This window comes from Odocoileus virginianus, chromosome 9 (genome assembly GCF_023699985.2).
Source record: "Odocoileus virginianus isolate 20LAN1187 ecotype Illinois chromosome 9, Ovbor_1.2, whole genome shotgun sequence".
NCBI lineage: Eukaryota > Metazoa > Chordata > Mammalia > Artiodactyla > Cervidae > Odocoileus > Odocoileus virginianus.
The window spans coordinates 55,826,852-55,851,087 of record NC_069682.1 but is presented as its reverse complement, the minus strand read 5'-3'; the positions used below and the strand labels follow the sequence as shown (position 1 = coordinate 55,851,087).

Below are 24,236 nucleotides of genomic sequence, written 5' to 3'. Positions count from 1 at the left end.
TAGGCCCTGAAGAAACTTCATCTCCTAACTTGAAAATGTTTAGAAAAAACCTTGTCTACAGCCCCCAGTTGGGTGGGGCAGAGAACCAGGTCCTCTGAGGCAAAGAATATGGTCAGGGGATAGCAGGACTGGAACTTTCCATTCCTGTCTTCATGTCTTGGAATTTTGGAATTTAGAACATTCAACATCCTAGAATTTGATGCTTATCAGAAAACTCCATGTGGAATATCAACTCTGTAGAATCAGATTATGTCTTGAGATCAGAATCAGAAGTACAGTCAACTCCACTTTAGACCCAGTAACCTGGGACTGGAGGTCATCCGAGAGTGTCCTTTGCCCAGAGTCTGGGCTTGGAATGAATGTTGGCTCCCACTTCATACAGTTCAGTCGCTTAGTTGTGTCCAACTCTGTGTGACACCAAGGACTGCAGTATGCCAGGCTTTCCTGTCCATCACCAACTCCCGGAGCTAACTCAAACTCATGTGCATTGAGTTGGTGATGCCATCCAACCATCTCATCCTCTGTCATCCCCTTCTCCTCCTGCCTTCAATCTTTCCCAGCATCAGGGTCTTTTCAAATGAGTCAGTTCTTCACCTTGGGTGGCCAAAGTATTGGAGCTTCAGCTTCAGCATCAGTCCTTCCAGGACTGATTTCCTTTAGGATGGACTAGTTGGATCTCCTTGCAGTCCAAGGGACTCTCAAGAGTCTTCTCCAATACCACAGTTCAGAAGCATCAATTCTTTTTGGCCCTCAGCTTTCTTTATAGTCCAACTCTCACATCCATACTCGACTACTGGAAAAACCATAGCTTTGACTAGATGGACCTTTATTGGCAAAATAATGTCTCTGCTTTTTAATATGCTGTCTAGGTTGATCATAGCTTTTCTTCCAAGGAGCAAGCGTCTTTTAATTTCATGGCTGTAGTCACCATCTGCAGTGATTTTGGAGCCCAAGAAAATAAAGTCTCTCACTGTTTTCATTGTTTCCCATCTATTTGCCATGAAGTGATGAGACCAGATGCCATGATCTTAGTTTTCTGAATGTTGAGCTTTAAGTCAACTTATTCACTCTTCTCTTTCACTTTCATCAAGAGGCTCTTTAGTTCTTCTTTGCTTTCTGCCATAAGGGTAGTGTCATCTGCATATCCGAGGTTATTGATATTTCTTTTCGCAATCTTGATTCCAGCTTGTGCTTCAACCAGCCCGGCATTTCGCATGATGTACTCTGCATATAAGTTAAATAAGCAGGGTGACAATATACAGCCTTGACGTGCTCCTTTCCTGATTTGGAATCCAGTCTGTTGTTCCATGTCCAGTTCTGACTGTTGCTTCTTGACCTGCATATAGATTTCTCAGGAGGCAGATCAGGTGGTCTGGTATTCCCACGTCTTTAAGAGTTTTTCACCATTTGTCGTGATCCACACAGTCAAAGGCTTTGGCGTAGTCAATTTGCTCTCACTGTCTGCTCCTAAATTTGTTCACAATTAGTTAAGTCTGGGACAGGGCCCAGAAATCTGAATGTTTAGGCAGCACCAGAAAATGCTGTTAGGCCACCTAGGTTTTTGTTGTTACTCTTTAGTCACTTCAGTCATACATGACTCTTTGTGACCCCATGGACTGTAGCCCACCAGGCTCCTCTGTCCCTGGGATTTTCCAGGCAAGAATACTGGAGTGGGTTGCCATATCCTACCCCAGGGCATCTTCTCCACCCAGGGATGGAAACTGTGTCTCCTACTTGGCAGGTGGATTCTTTACCACTGAGCCACCTGGGAAGACCCCTCCCCCAGGTTAGGCAATGGATTTAACCCAGTTATGCCTCCTCTTCATCCATCAAAAGGGGCCATTGAGGCCCAGAACAGGAAATGATTTGGCCTTGACCCTTCTGGTTGCCGGTGACAAGCTGAGACTTGGACCTGTGCCTCCCAGCGCTAACCGCCCCCCTGCCAATAGCTGCCCAGGGAGTTTAGATAGCTCTGTGAAACTGTCACACCTCCTAGGTGTCCCTGACCCTCCAGACTTGTCATACAGGGCACAGATGAGTTCCTGGGGCCTCTCCTGTGATCTTGGGGCCGAGAGGTACAGGAGTAGGGGAGCACAGCTCTCGTCTGCCTCTGGCTGAGCCCCCTTCTTGTGAGATGCCTGGAGGGACTGAGGTCCCGAAAATTCCCCACCCAGTCCCTTACACACCCTGGTCCTCTGGTCTCTGGGCATTCCAGAGAAAACCACCCCACATGGTTCAATTACTCCAAACTCAGCAGGATCATGATTTTGCAACACCACTTGATGCCCAAGAAGATTCTGTGAGGTTCTTTTCCCTTTATTAAAAAAAAAAGTGGGGTCTTGAAATAACAACAGAACACTTCAGAGGCACAAACTTTTGCAGAAGAGAAGCTAGTGGTCTAGCCAGGCAAGGGGCTCTCGCTGACCTCAGGGAGACAAAGAATGAGGCCTTGGGGGACAGGGTCCCCAGAGTCTGTTGGAGGCAATGATAGGGGATCCGCCTGTGCCAGGTGGAGGGAAGCCTGAGCGTGGGCACTGTCTCTGGGCGGGATTGTCCTTCTTCATCACCTTCAGCCTCTCCTCCGGCCCGCTGACACCTCCATTCCCAGGCCACCCTGGGGCCCTGGGGTCTCATGCTCTCCTTGTTCTTGGCTGCTGGCAATGCCAATGCAGGAAGCACCACTTTCTGGGGAGTTAGGAGAGCAAAGGAAGAGGGAGGCACTTCATGGTGGAACGACAGGCAGTGAGGAGATGCCTTGTCTTGCTCTTCCTGCTGGTGTATGGCCTTGGCCGGCGGTTGGGGGGTGTCACAGGCTGGGGTGTCAGGGGTGAGGTGGGTGAGGAGGGGAATCCTCCCTTACTCCTGACCCGAAAACTTCCTTCCTCACCTCCCCAAGGCTCTCAAAGCTTCCTCGCAGCTGTGGGTTTGCTGAGCAAGTGAGCAAGTGGAAGGCACAGCCCACATCCCTGGGTGATCTTGGACAAGTCCCTTCTCGGCCTCAGTCTCCCCAGAGGTACAACAAGCAGGAGGAGCTGGGGGGAACGGAGTGGCCTGGAGAATCTCGAAGTTCCTTTCAGCCTACATGGCCTCTTCTGGGATGAACTGGGATGCAGGACATAGGTGAGCAGGGGCTTGGGAAGCAGGGGCCAGGGCACCTTGAGAGGGAGGGTGCTGAGGGAGCATTGATGGGTGCAGCAGGAAGCTTCCAGAAGGGTGGCCTCGGCACAAGGCTGGCTGTCCGGCCAGAGGCCCCGTCACGGCTCCTCCATGGCCAGCTGGGGTATCTGGAAGCCCGCGGAGTCTCTTCCAGGGGCTTCCCAGGGAAGCTGGGGGCTGTGGAGATGCCTCTAGGGACTGGCTAGAGCTGAAGGCACCCACAGCTCTGGGTTCTGGAGTATCCTCAGGAGTGGAAGCAGGGCTCTCAGGACTCAACAAGCCTGCTGGGGCTGTGGCCTGGGCCCCTCTCTTAGAAACACCTTCTCTGCAACGGGGCTGAGGAGGGCCAGGGAAAGACCTAGAATAAAAGAGGTGCACTTTCTTTAAGGAGGAATAGAGTGAGGAGTTGGGGGGGCGGGGTGCGCTGGAGTTGGTCTCTGTCTTAGCGTGTGCGTGGTGGTGGTGGGGACACAGTGAAGAAAAACAGGAGGAAAGGAAAAGATGAAAGGAAAGCAAGAAAAGGGAGAAAGGAGGGGTAGGAAGGAGGGGAAAACCGAGGTGGCAGGAATGTAGGAAATACAGGAGAAAAAAGAGAGGAGATGTGAGTGAGAAAAAGAGAACAGGGAAGGGAGAGGAGGGGGAGCAGCTAGAGAGTGAAGGGGCGAGAGAGAGCTCTTGAAGCGGCGACGCCCTGGCTGCGGGCTGGGCGCCTAGGTGGGCGCCGGCCGGGGCCTCCCGTCCCCCCGGCCGTCCAGCTTCCGGTCCTTGCGCGGGCGCCGCTCTCTCTGGCCCTTCTTCCGATTGGGGTTTCTCTCTAAAACAAGAGCACAGACTGTTGTTGCTGAGGCCATCCTGACAGACGAGGGGCCCCCCAGTCCCCGCAGCAGGCTCGGAATGACACAAGGGTGCTGACCTGACAACCACTCCTTTTGGGAGTTGGGATGGCAGCATCACGTACCCTAAACCGGACACTCTCAATTCCTTAGTGGGTAAAGGGGTCACTGACATGCGGGGCGTCACCCATGCTGGGCGTCTGCTCATCAGGCCTTGAGGTCCATGTGGAGCCCCCTTTGTCGAGACTTAGGGTGGCTTTGGGGGGCGGGGGGCCAGGACCCGCCCACGTGCACTCACTGCGAGGTTTATGCGGCTCTTTGCCAGAGACTCAACACCTTTCACCAGGGTCTCAGCTCCAACCTCCCCACTTAGCTCCTGGCCCAGCTCTGCCCTCAAACAACAACAGTGACAGAAGCACTTGGGTTGCCAGCTGCAGATCCAGGTGCCCTGTGTATCTCATCTCCAGGATACCTGGGAGGCAAGGGCAGCCCGGATGCCCCACATGACGCTGTCACTGGGCTCTGTACCCACTGGCTCTCCCACCGTGGGGAGTGGATGCAAACCCCAGACCTGCGGGGGAATCCTGACCCTGCTGTGCCCCTCGCCCCCCATGGAGCTGGTGTGAGTGTCTAGCACAAACACACAATCAAGTCCCATTTCTCAGGTGAGGCAACAGAGGCCCAGGAAGGCCCTCGCTTACTCAGAGGCACAGCCTAGGCTGGAGTTCAGGGCATTACTTTTGAGTGACTCCGGGCTCACCTAGAGCAAAAGACCACATCGTCTCGTGGCCTGTCCCCCAACCCCCGCCCTTGATCACACCATCCTCGTCACTGGCAGGTTCATGCCGCCGCCACACCTTCATACTGGCTGTGCCCTCTGCCTGGAATGCTCTTCCTGTTGTTAGCAGTTGCCAACAAGCAAGAAGACGGAGGCACGGGTGGGAGCAAAAAAGTGAAAGTCGCTCAGTCATGTCCGACTCTTTGTGACCCAGACTATATAGTCCATGGAATTCTCCAGGCCAGAATATTAGAGCGGGTCGCCTTTCCCTCCTCCAGGGGATCTTCCCAACCTAGGGATCAAACCCAGGTCTCCCGCATTGCAGGTGGATTCTTTACCAGCTGAGCCACGAGGGAAGCCCAAGAATACTGGAGTGGGTAGCCTATCCCTTCTCTAGCGGATCTTCTCAACCCAGGAATCGAACTGGGGTCTCCTGCATTGCAGGCTGATTCTTTACCAACTGAGCTATCAGGGAATCTGGTGGAACCAAGAACAGCCCTAAATTTCTGGTTTAAAAGTGTCTGCACAGCCAGGCCAGATTCTTGCATCACTGGCCCCACACTCTTCCACAGGAGCTGCTGGCTGCTTCCCTAGGTCTGGGGTCTCTTAGTTTCTCTGGTCCCATCTTAAACTCATCCCCTGTCTCCAACTGGCCACCATACGTGGGACCGTCCCCCAGGAAGAAGGTTCATCCTATCCAGTTCCCTAATGGCTGCCCCAGCCTCACATAGCGAGGAATCAGCTCGCTCAGAGTCGAACACCGTCTCGTGTGTGAATGAATGCCAAGTCCTGTGGAACACCTGTCCCATTGCTGACTATTCTAGGGCCACCAGTGTGCTGTGAACCAGGAGGTGAGGCAGCTCTGTTGGTCTTTACAGAGAACTGGTTGCCACTTGGGAAACTGCACCTCTGATGGCAGCATGGTGTGCCTGAGGCCCTGACTGTGGACGGCTACCGCCGTCACTGTGAGGGGACTTCAGTCAGTACTCTCTGGTGTGTTGCACCCAAGCATGGCCATAATGAAATTTGTTTCTCCTTATAGTTAGGCACTATGCGTGGGTGCCTGCTAAGTCCCTCAGTCATGTCCGACTCTTTGTGACCCTATGGATCATAGTCCTCCAGGCTCCTCTATCCATGGGATTCTCCAGGCAAGAATACTGGAGTGGGTTGCCATGCCCTCCTCCAGGGGATCTTCCCAATCCAGGGATCAAACTCTCATCTCTTACATCTCCTGCATTGCCAGTCGTGTTCTTTAGCACGAGCGCCACCTGGGAAGCCCAGTTAGGTAATACACTGATTTTTTTTTTTAATGACCAGTACAAGTGGGTCACATTATCCATGACTCTGTTTCAGAGTGTCAAGGGGGTGTCCCAAGTCCTTTATTATGGGAGGTATCAGTCTGAAGGGGTCTCAAACCCCTGCTGGAAAGGACAAGCATGATCTTCCCAAGGGGTCTGAGGCAGACCCTGGCAGGTGGATACTGGGGAGGGCAATGCTCAACACACAGGAAGGTGGGGCTAGTGGGGGCCTTCGGGCAACCTTGTGCTGGGCTGTGCTGAGTCACTCAGTTGCCTCTGACTCTTTGTGACCCCGTGGACTGTAGCTCACCAGGCTCCTCTGTCCATGGGGATTCTCCAGGCAAGAATACTGGCATGGGCTTCAGGCGATCTTCCCAACCCAGGGATTGAACCCAGGTCTCCTGCATCGCAGGCGGATTCTTTACCATCTGAGTCACTAGCGAAGCCCTCAGGCAGCCTTACAGGGATGCTTTGTGGGGTCTGGGTGCTGCAGTCACTACGCCCTGCCTGTTGCCCACCATGCCCACCCTGGTGCTCACCTCCTGGGCAGGGCCTCCGGATGGGGCATTTCCTTGACTCAGACAGCACCTGGCAAGTGGCTGCCTCCTCCCGCCCGGCCCGGCCGGCCTCCCGCACGCGGGTCTCCAGGCCCCAGGCCGAGCCGCAGGTCTTCCCGTTGTGCGTGCAAGGGCTCCAGCTGCCCCAGGGGCTCAGCTCACACTCGTCTGGGGGGTGGGGTGGAGGGGGAGACAGACAGACGGATGGGGTCAGCTGGCAGTGAGTGCCCCTCAGATCAAGTGCAGGGTCTGAGGGGTTCAGCTCCCTGAAGACACCATCTCCACGTGTAAGAGTCCCAGGCTCTCATTAAGGAGCCAAGGGGGAACATTTAAACAGCTGCTTCTGAGATCCTGGGATGAGAGCGGTGCTAATGCAAACACAGGCTGTGGCGAGCCGGAAGCCTGAATGACCGACTGTGTGGCCTTAAAGGGGAAGGCTTCCCTGAGGAGGTGACATAGGAGCCAGAGGAAGAGCAGACTTATCAGCTGGCAGCGGAAAGAAGCGCATCCCAGTGCACAGCCCTGGAGGCCTGGCCATCCTGTGCGGGGCACGAGGATGCTGTAGTGATGGGCAGAGTGAAGGTTCAGGATGGGAGGGACAGGAGACAGGCTGCACGGTTGGCTGGGAGGCCCCCAGGGCCAAGACCTGGTTTCTGAACCTGATCATGTGCCTCTGATAAGCTTTAGGAGGTGGGAGTTATGCTGTACTGTTGTGAGGAAAAATGAGGTCATGGATAGAAAAGGTAGGGAGTAATTTTTTTTTAATATATGAATATATAATATATAATATTATTTCACATTTGGTTCTTTTAAGAGTCCTGGAAAGGTAGGCAGAGAATAGGGCAGCTCTTAATACCTCCACTTTGCAGATTAGGACACAGAGGCCTAGAGCAGGTAAGGGGTAAGCCGAAGCTCCAATCCTTTGGCCATCATATGCGAAGAGCCGAATCATTGGAAAAGACCTGGATACTGGGAAAGATGAAAGGCAGGAGAAGAAGGGGGCAACAGAAGATGAGATGGTTGGATGGCAACACTGACTCAATGGACAGAGTTTGAGCAAGCTCCAGGAGATGGGGAAGGACAGGGAAGCCTGGAGTGCTGCAGTCCACGGGGTCAGAAAAGAGTCAGACACGACTGAGCGACTGAACAACAATTAGGGAAAAGAGGTGCTTGCATAGCAAAACCACAAGTGTTTACAATCCAGCAGGGCCCAGTACCCAGGTCTCCAGACCCTGGAACGATGGTCCTTCACAGACACATTCATCTGGGAGCACGGTCTGAGCACCTGCCGTGTGCCTCCTGCCGTGCGGGTGCCCAGGTGAGGCGGGGAAGGGACAGCCCCGGGTCTGCCTCCCAGAGCTCACCGTCTTCAGCAGTGGGGCTGGAAGGCAGGGCGCTTGTACAGACAGAGAAGCTCCGCCAGCACTAGGAGACCAGGAGGCCCCGCCCTGAGCCACCAGGTGGGCTTCCTAGAGGAGGAGACTCCTGATCTGAGTCTTGAAGTGGGCATGGGGAGGTCAGCCAGATTCAGGGAGGAGCAGGAAGGACAAGTGCTCCAGTTGAAAGAAATGAAAGTGAAAGTGTTAAGTCGCTCAGTCGTGTCTCTTTGTGACCCCATGACTGTAGCCCGCCAGGCTCCTCTGTCCATTCTCCAGGCAAGGAAACTGGAGTGGGTTGCCATTCCCTTCTCCAGGGGATCTTCTTGACCCGGGATTGAACCCTGGTCTCCTGCATTGCAGGCAGATTCTTTACCATATGAAAGTGAAAGTGAAGTAGTTCAGTCGTGTCCGACTCTTTGTGACCCTGTGTACTGTAGCCTACCAGGCTCCTCCCTCCATGGGATTCTCCAGGCAGGAATACTGGAGTGGGTTGCCATTTCCTTCTCCAGGGGATCTTCTTGACCCAGGAATCAAACCCAGGTCTCCCACATTGCAGACGCTTTAACCTCTGAGCCACTAGGGAAGTCCCCAGAAAAGCCCACAGTTGAAAGAAATACCCCAGGTGAAATCCCCGGATGACTCTGCCCTCCATGGGGAAGCTGGGGCACAGACTCAAATGGAGGAGGAAAAACCTGATAGAGTTGGAGAGGTGGCAGATGGGGGCTACCTTGCCCACAGCTTGGGGAACAGTGGGAGCCACTGAGGGGCCTTGAGCAGAAGAGAAACCTGATCGGATTGTCATTCTCAGATCATCACTCTGGCTTCTGGAATGAGAGACAGTGTGGGCTGCAGACAGTGAGACTGGAGGCAGGCATATGGGCAAGAGGCTGTGGCCAAGATCATAGCAATGGGCAGAGGGTGGGGAGAGAAAGCGATGTTTGGGTGTAGGGTGGGGAAAAAGGGAAAGGAAGGCTGGGGCAAGTTTGGAAGCTTTATTCCGCTTCATTTCCCCCAAAGTTTTTCTTTTAACCACCTAACATCTGTATTTATTCTTGTGCATCTTCTGTCTCCACAGTAAAATGTCAAGTCTACAAGGGCAGAAACTTTTTCTGTTTTGTTCACTAATATGTCCTCAATGACTTGGAAAGTGCCTGGAGCATAGAAGATGCTCTAGCAAATATTTCCTGAGTGGATGAACGAGATCGGATTGGATGTAGGATGACAGGCAAGAGTCCATAGTGATGCCCATGCTTCCAGGAAGGCCAGCCTGTGGGTGGTGGAGCAGGTCACTGAAGGAGGAAGCCCAGAGGAAGCACCAGGCCGGGGATGGGCAGGGAGGGAAGAAGGCATCCTCAGGACAGGTGAGGATGTGAGTCTGCTGCCCGTGAGAAAATGAAGCTGAGGAGAGCGAGTTAGGAGCCATCAGTGTTTGGAATGACCATGAACATGAGCCCAGAGAGACTGTGTGGGCAGAGATATGTGATTCAGGTGAGAATGCTGGAGAACAGTTTCATAAAAGGACAGATCACAGAAGTGGCGCTCACACGGGAATCTGAAAAGGAGCAGGGGGAAAACAGCACTCATGACAACTAATGCGACAGGTAATAATAATGACATATATTGAGCACTTACTGTGCCAGCTACTGTATTAAGTACTTTAAAGTGTATTAATTGTATTAATTATATATATTATTATATATATAATAAATATATATATTAATTATATTAATTGTATATAAGTGTATATTATCTAGGGTGAAACAGATCACCAGCCCAGGTTGGGTGCATGAGACAAGTGCTCGGGCCTGGTGCACTGGGAAGACCCAGAGGGATCGGGTGGAGAGGGAGGTGGGAGGGGGGACCGGGATGGGGAATACATGTAAATCCATGGCTAATTCATTTCAATGTATGACAAAAACTACTGTAATGATGTAAAGTAATTAGCCTCCAACTAATAAAAATAAATGGAAAAAAAAAGAAAAAAAAAAGAAAATAAATAAATACCAAAATTAAGCATAAAATAAAATAAAATAAAATAAAGTGTATTAATTAATCTACCCCTTACAACAACTCTCTCCATGAAGTAGATTTTATGTTCTGTTGTAATTTTTTTTAACATTTGGAGAAACTGAAGGACAGAGAGCTTAACTGACTTGCTCAAGATCACTAGTGGGTGATTTTCAGAGACAGCATTTGAACCCAGGTCTTATTCCAAAATCAATGCTCTTCTTCTGTGCTCTGCAGCTGCCCTTGGCAATAATAACGATGTAGATGTTGGTAGTAATAGTAATCATCACAACGGTGCCCATGATGGGTCTAGTGTATTGAAGGGTTCCTATGTGTCCCTGACATGGCATTGGGTTTCCCATCATCACGTGACATTCTGCTATGGTTTCTTCCAGGTCTCCTGACACCCCTCACCAGCCCCTGCTCCAAGGAGGGAGGGGGCAGGGCAGGGCAAGGATGCCCCCACTCACCCTGGCACTCCCGTGTGCTCTGCTGGGCCGCGGTGCCTGGCGGGCAGGTGGGCAGACACTTTCCCTTGTACAGGTAAAACCGCCTCTTGCACTGGATGCAGAAGTCCTGGCTGAAGCAGCTTTCACATGTGGCTCCACATTCTGTAATACAGCCAGGACCAGCCCTGGTGAGGGGAGATGCCTGGGGATGGGACCCTCTGGGACTGCCCAGGACTGAGGAGGGCCTCTGAGTGACCCAAGCTCTGTAGTTCTGGGCTCCAGATTCTGTGTGTCTCTGGAGAAGGGAATGGCAACCCACTCCAGTTTTCTTGCCTGGAAAATTCTATGGACAGAGGAACCTGGTGGGCTCCAATCCATGGGGTCACAAAGAGTTGGACACGATTGAGTGACCAACATCTCATTTGAAGCCCAGACTTGTCCACAAACAGGGCTGCATTTCAGATCTCCTTTTCTCATTTGAACTGAGGCTCAGTGGGGGCAGGTGTCATGTCCAAGGTAACATGGTTATTTTGATTCTCTTTATCATTTGAGCTGAGGCTCAGAGAGAGCAAATACCTTGCCTGAAGTCACACAATGAATCTGGGCTGGGAGCGAGGACTCCCTACTCCATTTCCACCAAAGCTCAAAGATGGTCATGATTTGCCCAGCTCACAGTGAAAACCGAAGTTAGGAGTTAGGACTCCTTTTCCCATTGAGCTAGGCCCAGGGAGAGTGAGCAGCATGCGAAAAGTCACAGAACAAACTAGTGTGGAGGTGGAAGCTCCCTACTCTATTAGAGTTGAGCTCAGAGAGGACACTGACTTGCTTAGGGCTTCAAAGCCAGCCTGAAAGCAAGCATATATCTGAGTCTGGGCTCAGGCATACACTACTTCCCCAGGGGCTGTTGTGTTAGGCGAGAGCTGGGATGTGGACCAGGAGTGTGCAGGAGCGTAGTGCTAGCACGAGATAAGGGAGGGGCCACGTACTTTTGCACCTGTTGACCTCCTGGCCACGGACGCCGAAGTAGCCGGGGGGACAGTCGTGCACACACTTGCCATACTGGCGGATGCCTTCCCGGCGGATGAACAGGAAGAGTCTCTGCTGGCAGGTTGAGCAGCCGTTCTCCTCTGAGCAGATAACACAGCCTGTGCAGTTGCCCCCGGGACCAGTGCCCACTGCCAGCCAGACCACGGTGGAGGGTGGGGAAAGGGAGAGAGAGATAGTGAAACCACATGTGTCAGCAGCGCAGACTGTCTCACTGGGATAGAACAGTAATTGAGCCCGTGGCCATCCCAATGACTATACTTCCCATGCAACTAGATCATATGACTTTGGTCATATGACCAAAACCTGGCTAGTAGGTTATAAGGTAAAGCAGTGTGTGTGCAACTTCTAGAAAGCTTAAAGGGCTGGGGCGTGCCCTTTGTCATCCCCTGATCCTTCCCGTTGGGTGGAATGTGAACACGAGGGCTGGAGCACAAGCATCTACTTTGGATGAGGTATAGACCATGTGTTAAAGATGTTGGAGAAATAAGATTAAAAGTTCGGTCACTCATTGACATATTTAATCTTCACTAATGCAGTGTGTATTTTTGAGTGTGTTTGTGGCGCACATGCATGAGGGGGTGGGAGAAGACCCTCGTCTCCCTGCTGCCTTTCTTAACAATACCCCATTCCTCACTGACGCCATTATCAAGGGCTCCCAACATCCTCAAGTGCAGCAAGTAAAGGGAAGGAACTTTATTTTCCAGAAATGGCAACCAAAGCTGGGGAGAAAAAGGTGAGAAATACCCTAGAAAGAAAGCTCCTCCAGGGTTTACAGGGAGTCTCTGCCGTCTGACTACCTCTGATCATGCTGACACCAAGACAGGAGGACTCAGGAGAGTTAGGAGCTTTCAAATTGGGCAAGAGGGGATTGCTGTGGCTTCCCCTCACTTCCAAACCCCAAAACCAAGTGAGAGGAGATGCAAGGGTACCCCTCCCAGAAACTGTTGCCTGCATAAAGGGGGTGACCAGCACCTCACACCCCGGTTGGATGTTAGCTTGTGAGGTGGCCCCACAGGTCCGCTCCTTCCAACATCACTTTGAGCACAGAAAAGAGACCAGGAGAGGGGGGAGGCAGCAGAAGAAATTGCATATCCTTTATGGCCTGCATGAGGGGTTCTCAGTGGCAAGTCTCCCCAGGAGTAGTCAGGCTCAAGAAGCCTCACCCAAGAAGGCTGGTTTCTGGGCAGGTGCCCCAGCAAGAGGCGGTAGGGTAGACCATTGCGGGTAGGCAGGAGCTGGGGAGAGTCAGAAACTAACCAGGTGTCTTTAAGGGACAGGGAAGGGCCAGGCAGCTTCATAGAGGCAGAGATTAGGGAAACGTGAAACTTGCATGTTTATACCTCACCAAGTTCAGCTTGTTTAATAAGCTAGTTACCTTGGCACTATGTAAGCCCACTGCCCCTGAGATGTAACCCCACCTACAAAGGGCAAAGAGACCCTCTAGCAGCTTGAGGTGATCTCTGCCACCTGGCAGAATAGGATTCAGATTAGAAATTATGTTCAATGACAGAGAAACAGAAGGGTATGTCCTGAAAACTGAGTTTGTGGTCGGAGGCTCAGCCTGACACAGGTGTGGGTGGTGCTACCCATTTTGCAACTTAAGAAACAGAGGCTCAAACAGGTGAAATGAAATACCCAGCATCCCCCAGCATCAGTGGTGCAGGGACCCACATCAGTCAGCATCACACTGCCACTCGGCGCATTTGCTCAGGGCCGCCTCTGTGTCAGGCAGAGCCTGGGGCTGCAGGCGTGAGCAACACGTGGCCCTGCTGTTCTGGGGCCTTACAGCCTGGTTGGGAGGGTTGCAGCCCACAGAAGTGACTGTAATAGCAACGCAGATGGTGACAAAGCGAAACCCTTACTAACCGTTGTCTCTCGGAAGAGTTTAGGGATCACGCAGCCCAACCCCTGCAGCTTCACTGGGAACCCAGAGGCCAGAGAAGGTGGAGCCTTCCCTAAGGTCAGGCAGCCAAATAGCAAAGAAATTCCAATTAGAGCTACTGCAGTATTTGTAGAGTGAGATTTCAACATACTGCAGAAAAAAACCCAACAAGGACTCGCCCCTGACCTGGGAGGGTGTCAGTGTGTGTGCAGGCATGCATGTGTGTTGACAGGTGATGGATCTCAACTACCATCATTCATCACCAGGTCTTTGAAGAGCAGTTGGCTCTGCCTCTTGCAGCACCCCTGATCCCAGCAGTTGGTAGGCTGCCCTCTAGCGCCTTGCTGTTGTAATGACACCCCTGACTTTTTTAATCTGATGGCCTCACTCCAGCTTTCATCACATCTCTATAACTCATTAGAAAGGGCAATGCTGTTCCTCCCATTTCCCCACGGTTACAGATGTAGAGACTTGAGTGCTAATTTTATGAATAATAAGTGATGACAGCTAGAGTTTGTAAAATGTTGCTTTAGAAAGATCCAGACTTGATGGCTCCTCAACTTGACTATGCGTGAGAATCTCCAGGGAGGCTTGTAAAGCCTCTAGGCCGAGGAATGTACATTTAAACAAGACCAAAATAGACATAATTGGCATTTTGTGTGTGTCTTTTCTTACTCACAATCTCCTTTCCCTGAGTACCAAACCTGGCAACTATGCTTGTTCAGCTTGACCCTTTCCCCTAGACAGTGGTGGACAGGCTGTACCAAGGCCTGACAGGTCATCCAGGCTGGGACCATTAGACCACCTCTCTAGAGAATTTTGACTGTGTGCGGACAGACCATGGTTTAGGATGGCCTCTTGACCGAAGGACATTTGTAGGAGGGCAGGCTGAAGTGACTTAGCAGCAGCAGCAGCAGGGTGGCCTGTTCCAGTGTACAAGTGTGAGAAGCTTTGGTGGGCATAGCACTCTCTTCTAGCAAAGGCCCATCTCTGACTTTGAGGTTCATGTGGTACCACCTCTGTCTAGATGCATCTAATGTGGGCTTGAGCAATCAGCATCAGGTCCCCTTGACTGCAGTGACTGGTCCAGACACAGGCGCAAGTTTTGACAGAACCTAGTCTTAGGATTGTGTGTGTGTGTGTGTGTGTGTGTGTGTGTACGCACACACACGCGCATGTGTTTACACTCTATTTGATTTGAGAAGATGTAGATCAGAGTTGGTGGACAACGCATGAGGGGAGAGGGCCCCAAGAATGGAGGCCACACAAGACATTGCCTGTGCATCTGCTCTACTCCTGGGAGGGTCCATAAAGTCTCTTCTCTTCTAAAACCATTTTGAATATGGTTTTCTGTCTCTTGCAGACAAAGACGCCTGACATACACACACACATAGAGGGAAATCAGATGCAGAGAGAGAGAGAGGGAAAAAAAAAAAAAAAACCTCATGGGGCCCAGATGATCAGAGTTTCTGAGCATCTTCTAACTTCATCTTTCTAGTCCCCAAAGACTTGGTTCACTCCATAGTCCCAAAGAAAGTTGCTAGTTAACTTGAGGTAGCTCTCTTCACGTCAAATTACAGTCAGAATGATGCAGGTCACCAGGTAGGTGGAGCCCAACAGGTCACAGTGGAGCAGCTCAGCTTTAGCAAGGCTGAGGGCCTGAAGCTCTGCCCCCTCAGCCTGACCACACGGCACACTCAGGGGCCCTGGGGTTCTAGGGCACCTGCTTTGAAAACCCCTGGCTCCTTCTGTACCTCAACTGGATGCTGGCCTTCAATGCTGCCCTCTCTCCCCTCTGAGGCATATTTCTCATTGAAGTATCAGTATTTGAGCTCTGATTGCAACCTCCCCGAGTTTTCTTGGTGCATCACAGGGGATGACACCCCATGTGATTTCTCTTAGTATTTCCCCTCATCAAGACCATCCTCTCACAGTCAAAGTGCCAATGGCCCCCAAAGGATGATCTTGTGTTGTTCCAGCATCCCAAGGGACTTGGAATGACATCAGAGTCACTTTGTCTTTCCTCAAGCAGCCAGGAGATAAGTTGAGATTTGGATGTCCATCTTATAGAGAATGACAGTGGACTTTTAGCACATTGGGGTTGGTAGTTCACTAAGGGATACAGGCTTATAACAACTCTGAGCACGTGCATTAGACCAAGGTGCAGTAATCCATTCATCCATCCAACCATTCATTCAACAGATAGCTAGTGAGCCCCTACTCTCTGTGAGGTCCAGTGCTAGGGACTCAGTGGTTACAAAATGTGGTGGCAGCTTGTGCGATCATGGGAAAAGTACTTCAACTCTCTGGGCCTCAGTCATTCTAGCTGTGAAAGGGGGTGGTACTTAACTTGCAGATGTGATGAAAGCAGACGGTATCATACATGGAAAAGTTTTAGCATGCAGCCTTTCTCCCTTGGGATGGTGAAGGGCTCAGGGCAGAGACAGAGGAGGCAGCTTTGGTCTTGGGAGGAGGGCAGTTTATCCTCTCTGTTGGGATCATGGGTGACCTGTGTTCTTTGAAATGAGAGTTTCCAATCTCAGGGTCACCCACATCCTGAGAATGACCACAAGCCCCTTGTTTTGATGGGAGTCAATGGTTCAGTGTTTGCAAGTGATTGCTATATTTTTTCATTTAGGTATCTGAGTGGATCCAGAGTCATCTCTGCATTATCGTGCCTCCCGCCCACCTTTGCTTGAGGGTGTCAGAAGGCACAGGGCGACCACTAGGATCCTGAAAATTACCTGGTCTCTCAGGCAGGACCATCTCCTTGGCAGCCCACAGTGAGCCTAAAATTGACAAATCCTCAATACCCAAGCCAAGAACTTCACTATACACGCAAAAAAAAAAAAAACAAAAAAACCCTAATTCACTAACAGTTAAAAAATCAGATTTCATGTAAGAAGCTGGAAAAGGTATGAATGCTTGCCCACACGCCAGGCCTTCATTCCCGCAGGGCAATGCTTGGCTGGAATTCCACAGAGGGGGCCTATGCTCTCTGGTTTGCCAAGGTCCCCACCACTCCCAGTTATTATCCCTGACACTGAGGGCAAAGGTCAACCACCCCGTCTTATCATCCTTGGGCAGCTGTTTATCTTACAGCTGCTTCATTCACCCACATTAGAAGGCAGTGCAGAGTAGGGGTTCCCAAACTTGGGCATGCATCAAATTCACCTAGAGGGCTGGTTAAATCACTGATTGCTGAGCCTTCCCCTCAGTTGCTGATTCAGTAAGTCCGGGTAGGGCTTGAGAATCTGCACTGCTAACAGGCTCCTACTTTAAAGTGGAGCAGGGTTAAGAGCCACACTGCTTGGGTTCAAGCAGCTCTGCCCCTTATCCTTGTTCACGTGCCCTTGAACTAGTGCCTTAGCCGCCCTGTGCTTCAGTTTTCCCACCTGTAAAATAGGGATCACAATGACCAACCTGAGAGAACCCTGAGGACCTGAGCAGGCCTGACAGTCAACGAGGGTCTCAGTAACGTTGCTATCACCACCTGCCATGCCTCCATTGGTGTTGGTGATCTCAGACTTGCTTTGGCAATCAGCGCAGAACTTTTAATTTGATGTCAACATTTTTGAGGTAGAGTTTCTTCACATTTGGGGTGTGCCCAGGGAAGTGTGTCTTGCATGAGAACAGTGTGTGTCATGGTGGACTACAGGATTTAACACAGCTGTCCTGAAGAACTCCCTGGGGGAGAGGAGGATGGAGAAGAAGAAAAGAGACCACCATCCCCTATCCCAAGGCAGGGCAACCTGAGGTGGGCCAGACCCTTGAGAAGGATCCAGAACCATGTGTGTGTGGGGGGGGGCCCACACACAGAGAGTGCTGGACGGTGCATTCTCCTATCCCCGCCTGGCAGTGGAAGATGCATGTCACCGATGACCAGAGGAAATAAACAACATCTGGGCTCCCATCTGCCTGCTCAAATCACCACATATGGGAGGCAGTCTTTGTCACTGGAGGCTGGCTCAGAGGACCCCTGGGCACATTCCTGCCTGGGAGCAGATTTCACCATCCCCAGCAAGGCATGGGCCCTAGTGATGACTCCTGATTGGAGAGATTGGGGGCGGGGGCGGGGGGGACGACACTGTCTCAGCTTCCAGCATGACAAACGCCTATTTTCGGCTGTGTGATCTTAGGCAAGTGGCTTCACTATTCTGAACCCGAGTCTCCTCTTTTGCAAAATGTGGACAATGGTAGCAACCACCTCCCAGCACTTGTGAGCTTATCCATGCCAAGTACTTAGCACAGCTCATGGCAGATAAATTAGCACTGTTTTAGTATTTGATTGATGGGAGGTACATGGGAAGCACCCCAAGGGGCTCCCTTGAGAGCTGGGGGTTCAGCTTGGCTCATTCTCTTTCAAATTTCCACAATCTTGCACACTGCAGGTGCCTGCTATTTCTTAAATGAATGAATGAATGATGGCTTAATAAAAGTTCTCAAAAGCTGTTTTCAGGGAGGCTGCAGTCTAGTTGGGGGAACTTGGCCCATACATTGCCAAGAAAGCTGATGATGTCTGCCCAGCAGAGCTCAGAGCTAAATGAAGGACCCAGGCAGCCAGGAGCTGGGTTCAGAATTCAGTTCATCAGGGATGGTTTTCTGGAGAGGCAGATGTGGGAACTGGAGCAGGACTGGTTTGTGTCAGAAGAAAGGTTTCCTAAGAAAAGTGCGTTTATGACAGTATAGGAAATCCCCTACATATGAACCTTCAGGCTGCGAACTTTCAAAGATGCCAGTGTGTCCATAGAAAGGATGAAGAGAGACAAGGGGAAGAAGAAGTAACTGAAGATCCGAAAAGGCTCACAATGCAGGAGATGGCAAGGGGATGTTCTTTATTTGAAAAGGCTGTTCATTTTTGAGAAACAGGACCTGAATGTAGAAAGGGTCCATGAAGTTTGCAGCAGCCGTTCAGAATGCAATGCAGTGCTACCGTGTCATCTATGATGAGAGAAAAAGCTACTATGCAGATGTCACTGGATCAGTTTTTCAAGAGGGGCAAGAGGATTGAATCCAGTAATGAACCTGTGCCATCAATGTCAGGCATGAGGGAAACTGCAGCTTGTCCCCATCTCCTATGGCTGATGACCCTTCAGCTCCACCATCTCCCAGCTCCTCTCCCTACTCCAGTCAGTAACTGTTCTTGCCTCTTCACCTGATGCCAGCCCCTGTTTGCCAGCTGTAGTACTGCCCTACAGTGCTTTTCAAGGTACTGCACTGGAAGATTAAAAATGGGTTTGTGTGTGTGTGTGTGAGTTTGCTTTTATGTATTATGTGTGTGAAAAGGATAATAAACCTATTATAGTACAGTACTATATAGCCAATTATGTTAGTTGGGTACCTCGGCTAACTTTGTTGGAATTACAAATTGGACTTAAGAATGCACTCTGGGAACAGAACTCATTTGTATGTAGGGGACTCACTGGATATAAGTTGCTGGCAGGGAGGGAGCTTAGGCAAGAAGCAGAGAGCAAATCCTTGCTACAGTGTCCATACACGACACCAAGGGTTTAACAGGTGGAACCCTCGGAATATATTAATAATAGGCACACATCCCAAATGGAAACTTTCAATACTTTTCCTCCCTCTGCCCACCCCAACCTGCCCCTCCTGTCCGTCTGGGTCAATGGCTACCCCACTCGTGGTCAAATATCTTGGAGTCACCCTGCCCTTCTCCTTGTGTCCTATCCCATATAGAATCTATCAGAAATCAGTCTATGCCAACACCAACTCCCCTCCCTCCCAATCACCACTTGCCCTGCTCCAGCCATACTGGGCTCATCCTTGCTGCCCCTCAGACATGCCAAGACCACTCCCAACTCAGGGCCTTTGCGCTCGCTTGCCCTTCCCTCTGCCTGGAATGCCCTCCCCACATTCATCCACAGGGCTCACCCCCTTGGGGTCTGTGGCACGTCTTTCCCCATGAGACCTCCCTGACCACCTGGCCTGAAGTCACACCCATCGCACATCCCTGTCTCAGCCTGCTTTGTTCTTCTTTGGCACTTATCTCCATCTGATATGTGACGGGTTGGTTTGAGTTTTTGTTATCTCTTTCCCACCACTGAAAGGTGAGCTCCAGGAGGGTAAGGATAAACCACAGTGCCCTGCACAGACTCTTCAGAACCTTGCTTTGCTCACTTAAAGTATCCTGGCGAATGCTGCACATCACTGCCTCGTCCTTTTTTATAGCTGCTACCCCCTCCAGGTAGAGACGCTGCAAGGTTCATTTAGGTACAATGATTGTTTCCACTTCAGAAAAGAGGAAACTGAGGTCCAGGGCAATGCTGCCTCTTGCTCAAGGTCACTTACTAAGAGGTAAGTGACTTACTAAGAGGTATTCGGCTGGATAGTCTGACCCAGGCAGTGTGGCTGCAGAATCTGAAGGCTTCACCTCAAGGCCACACTGCCTTCCCACTGCCAGTGTATCCCAATGCCTCCTTTAATCCTCCACACAGAGTAAGAGGTCCCCTTGCTAAGGCCTTGCTAGGTTTCCTGTGCTGTGCTGAAGTTAGTCTCCTTCAGTGTTCATTTGACCTTGGCAGAGATAGGAAATTAGCCAGACAGTGGCAGTATATGTTGTCCCAGGACTGACCCCACCCTTCTGCATCTCATTCAATCTCCCTTCATCCCGTGCTCTTCTCCCCTCATCTCCATGACATGGAGCAGATCAGTACCTATGAGTTCAATCAGAGGGCCAAATGACCGTTTCCCCGTCCTTCAGGTCCCCTCCAGGCTCTCTGTGAGTGATTCTCTTGCCACCACCTGGACTTAGGGGGGTGGGGAAGTACCCTGCCCCAACTCCTGCTTGAACCCTTCTCAGACACTGGTTTCCACTGGCTGGGGAGGTGGGGAGATGGAGGCTGGTAGTGGAACCAGGGCTCATACCCACATCTGCTGTTTCCCAGACAGTGGTGATCCTTAGAATCAAATCCACATCAGAATCCCCTGGGGCTGTATGCATTTTCCTGTGAGACCCTGTATCTCCAATTAGTCTTTTAAAAATAACTGCTTATTTTACTGCATGTGTGCTCAGTTGCTCAGTCATGTCCGACTCTTTGTGACCCCCTTTGGACTGTAGCCCACCAGGCTCCTCTATTCATGGAATTCTCCAGACAGGAATGTTGGAGTGGGTTGCCATTTCCTTCTTTGGGGGATCTTCCTGACCCAGGGATTGAATTGGCACCTCTTGTGTCTCCTGCATTGCGGGTGGATTCTTTCCTACTGAGCTACCTGGGAAGCGGTTATTTCATCAGTTACTACCAAATAGCCTATCTCTTTGAAGATATTTATTATGCTTGTTGAAAATTAAAAAAAAAAAAGAATCACCTGGAGCTGCTTATTTAAAACAGAGGCACTTCCACTCCTCAATGTGTGCTGTTGGTTTAACACTTTACGATGGTTCACCTGGTGTCATATGTATATGAACTCATGTGATTTAAAAAAAAAACCACTTTATGAGGTCCGCCAGAGCTTCCCAAACTAATGAGCATACAAAGTGCCCAGGGGTCTTGGGTTCAAATGTAGATGTTGATGCTAAAGGTCTGAGGTTAGGCCTGAGAGTCTGCTTTTCGACAAAGCTCCCCAGGGATGCTGATGGTGCTGGCCTCCAGACCTCATTTTAAGAAGCAAGAAGGCAGGTGCTGTTATCACTTCTTATTTTATGGGAAAGGAAAAGTGAAAGTGTCAGTCGCTCAAGTCATGTCAGACTCTTTGTGACCCCATGGACTGTAGTCCACCAAGGTTCCTCGGTTCATGGAATTCTCCAGGCAAGAATGCTGCAGTGGGTACCCATTCCCTTCCCCAGGGAATCTTCCTGACCCAGGGATCAAACCCATTTCTCCCACAATGCAGGCAGATTCTTTACCATCTGAGCCACTAGGGAAGCCGAGAAACCTGCCTTTAGATCCCAATTCCAAACTTCACTCCTTGGGCCTGTTGTTGGACCTCGGTTTGCTCACTTTAAGCTAGGGGCAATCATCCACTCACTGGAAAGTCTGTTCCTTCCACAAATATGTATCAAGGACCTACTATGAGCCAAGAAGTGTTGTAGACACTGGGGATCCATCAGAGGACAAGACAGACCTTCTCATGGAGTCTGCATTCTAAAGGAAAGAGAGAGGTCATCTGAGATAGTGACAGTAAGAGAATGAAAGGAAACAAAGTGGGCAGAGGACAGAAGGGTCAGGCCACAAGACAGGACTCATTGAGACCTACAAGGAACGTATTCCTGGCAGAGGAACCAGCAAGTAAAACGGTCCAGGGGCTTAGCATGGAAGAAGGCAGTGAGGCCAGAACACAGAGACTGGTCAGAAAGGCAGATCATCCCAAAGCAAGGTGCTGGGCTCAGAAAAGGCTAGTTCTGGGCTTTCCTGGAAGCAAGATGGGAAGACCCTGCGGGGTGCAGGCCAACAAGTGTCTGCATCTCAAGAGGTCCCTTTGGGGCTGAGCAGAATGGATGGGAAGAGGCAGCAATGGGAACTGGGAGCCCGAGTTGGAGGCCTGTGGTCATCTGGGGGGTTCTGGACCAGGCTATTGGCTGTGAGCAGCAGATGGACAAGTTTTGCTCAAGGGTAATTATGAGAATTAAAAGGTAAGCAGTCTAGTTCATGGTGCAGCAGGTAGCTGGTGTGAGCTGCTATCAGCTCCCCATCCTCAGCTCTAAAGAGACCTGATCTGAGAATCCCATGGTGGCATCTAGCCTGCAGCCTCCTCCAGAGGTGCCTGAATCCCTCCTGCTCCTCCACATCATTGGCTCGGGTTGTGCTTCCATGACCTGCGGTGGCCTCTTGACGTTCGCAGGCCACTGGGACAAAGTCTCACTCACATCTTGATGTTCAGTTGCTCCCTACCCCTGCTGCACACCCGCCACCTCCAAGTTGGGCTGAAACCTGAGGCCCTGTCTGGATGGCTCCCCAGGTCGTTCTTGAAGGTGAGAAAAACAGAACAGGCATCTGCCCGCCCAGGCCCCCAGACCAACTGCCCAGCTCAGGAAGTAGGAGATGAGGGGAGGCAGCGTGGGGTAGGCAGGAGTCCAGGTCATATACATCTGAGTTTGAATCCCAGCTCTGCAACCTTGACCCTGGGGGGTCCCTCTCACTTCTCTGAGCCTCACATCTCAGCTGCAAAATGAAAATGATGCTATTAAAGTGTTGTCTGGAGGATGAAGGGAGGTAATAACCTACAGAGCACCTGGAGGCATGCCTGGTTCATATGCCAAGGACTCACCAAATGGGAGGCAACTTTATCCTCATTGCTCTCCTGGGTTCAGCTCAGCAATTCCTGGCACGGTGAATAAGAGCTCTGGCTTTAGAGTCCCAGCTTGGCTTCCAACCCAGATGGATGGGGGCTGTGGAAACCTGGGCATATGGCCTCACCTATCTGGATCCTACTTTCCTCTTCTGTAAAACAGGTATGATGCCAGCAGGGAGGAGCTGAACAGAAGAAGGTGACAGAGGCACAGTATGCATGGGGTTTGTCTTGGAAACCTCTCATGGTCCTGGGGTACTGTCTCTACCATACCAAAACCCAGTCAGTTGGAGGGACCCAGGCTTGAAGGACCTGGAAATTCCACACCCACTGTTAGCTGGTCTCAGTTTTATCATCTGCAAAATGGGGATCATAATCCTTCTTATCCAGTTAAAGGCAGGATCAATGGCTAGAACCAAGACAAACAGCCACAGCCAGAGATGCTGATCTCTATGAGCTCTTATAGACCCTCTGAAGGACCAGGTCTGCAGAGGGGCAGAGCCAGGCCGATGCCTGCTGAATATCTACAGCGTGCAGGACCCTGTGCCATCAGGTCCTTCTGTTAAATCACTGTAAACCCATCACAGCCTTGCAAAGCTGGGCTGTAAACCCATTTTCACAGATTGAAAACTAAGGTTCAGAAAGCTAAAGTTGTTGATCCAAATACTCACAGCAAAGAGTCAAGTGGGATGCAAACCAGGGTCCTAACTCCTGACTGCTGGGAGCTGCATGTGCCTGATAGCCTGTCAGCCCCTTCCCACTGCCTCAAGCCTGGGGACTCTCCAAAGGCAGAAAAGTGCCATTGAACGTCACACATCCCAGAGCCCAAGACCCACAGAGAGCGGACGGAGCTGTGTGGCGCAGAGTCAGACAGCAGGAGGAGAGAAGAGGCTGCAGGAATGACCCAGTGGCCCTAAGCCTGAAACCACCTGTGCTGCAGACGGAGCCCTTTGCAGCATGCCCAGACCTTCAATCTTCAAGTCTGCATTACTCACAAATGTCCTGAGTGTCAGCTTCTTTCTTTTTCCTTTAACAGGGAGGGGGCTGGAGGGAGAGTTACTGATGCAAGAGAATAAGATGGTCTACGAATTGAAACCATTCAGAGAAAGCAGCCCTCGCAGAATGTCAGCCATTGGTGGGGATGCTCTGCTCATGGGGAAAACATCAAGCCAACTCCCCCTGACCTGGGGCTAGTGTATCCAGCTGACACCTCTCCTATCCACTCTGTTGGGCCTGCCACCTTCATCAGTCTAGGGCCCTCAAGGACAGAGTCTGACTGACAGCAAGGGTTTAATAGACGTGTGCCGGCTGAAATGCAGTGACCAGGGACAACCAGGAATGAAGGTAGGCAAAGAGTCACCTGCATTTGAGAGTTCCAGGAGTATCCTCAGGGAAGGTCCTAGGGCCACTGCATCAGGACTGAAAACACTTTCAAGGAAGAATCGCTCATGAGAAGGGTGATCTGCTCAAAAGACAGAGAATTGGGAACTCACATCCTTCTCATGAGACCTTCTTATGAGGATATTTTGTAAGATCAAACAGCCCAGACCATAAGGTAGAAAAACTCCACTCCTACCAAAAAACCTTCAAATCTTTTCTTGAAC

General features: G+C 51.0%; 1 protein-coding gene across 1 annotated transcript in view; it reads right to left on the bottom strand.

Annotated features, from left to right (window-relative positions):
* Positions 1 to 3,866: 3,866 nt before the first annotated feature.
* RSPO4 (R-spondin 4) overlaps positions 3,867 to 24,236 on the bottom strand; it is a 31,837-nt gene continuing 11,467 nt past the window's right edge. Inside the window, exons 2-5 of the mRNA XM_020900897.2 lie at positions 11,444 to 11,632; positions 10,479 to 10,619; positions 6,605 to 6,790; positions 3,867 to 3,970 (exon numbers count right to left, since the gene is read on the bottom strand). Coding sequence (XP_020756556.2) covers positions 3,867 to 3,970; positions 6,605 to 6,790; positions 10,479 to 10,619; positions 11,444 to 11,632 — 620 coding nt within the window. The remainder of the gene's footprint in view (positions 3,971 to 6,604; positions 6,791 to 10,478; positions 10,620 to 11,443; positions 11,633 to 24,236) is intronic.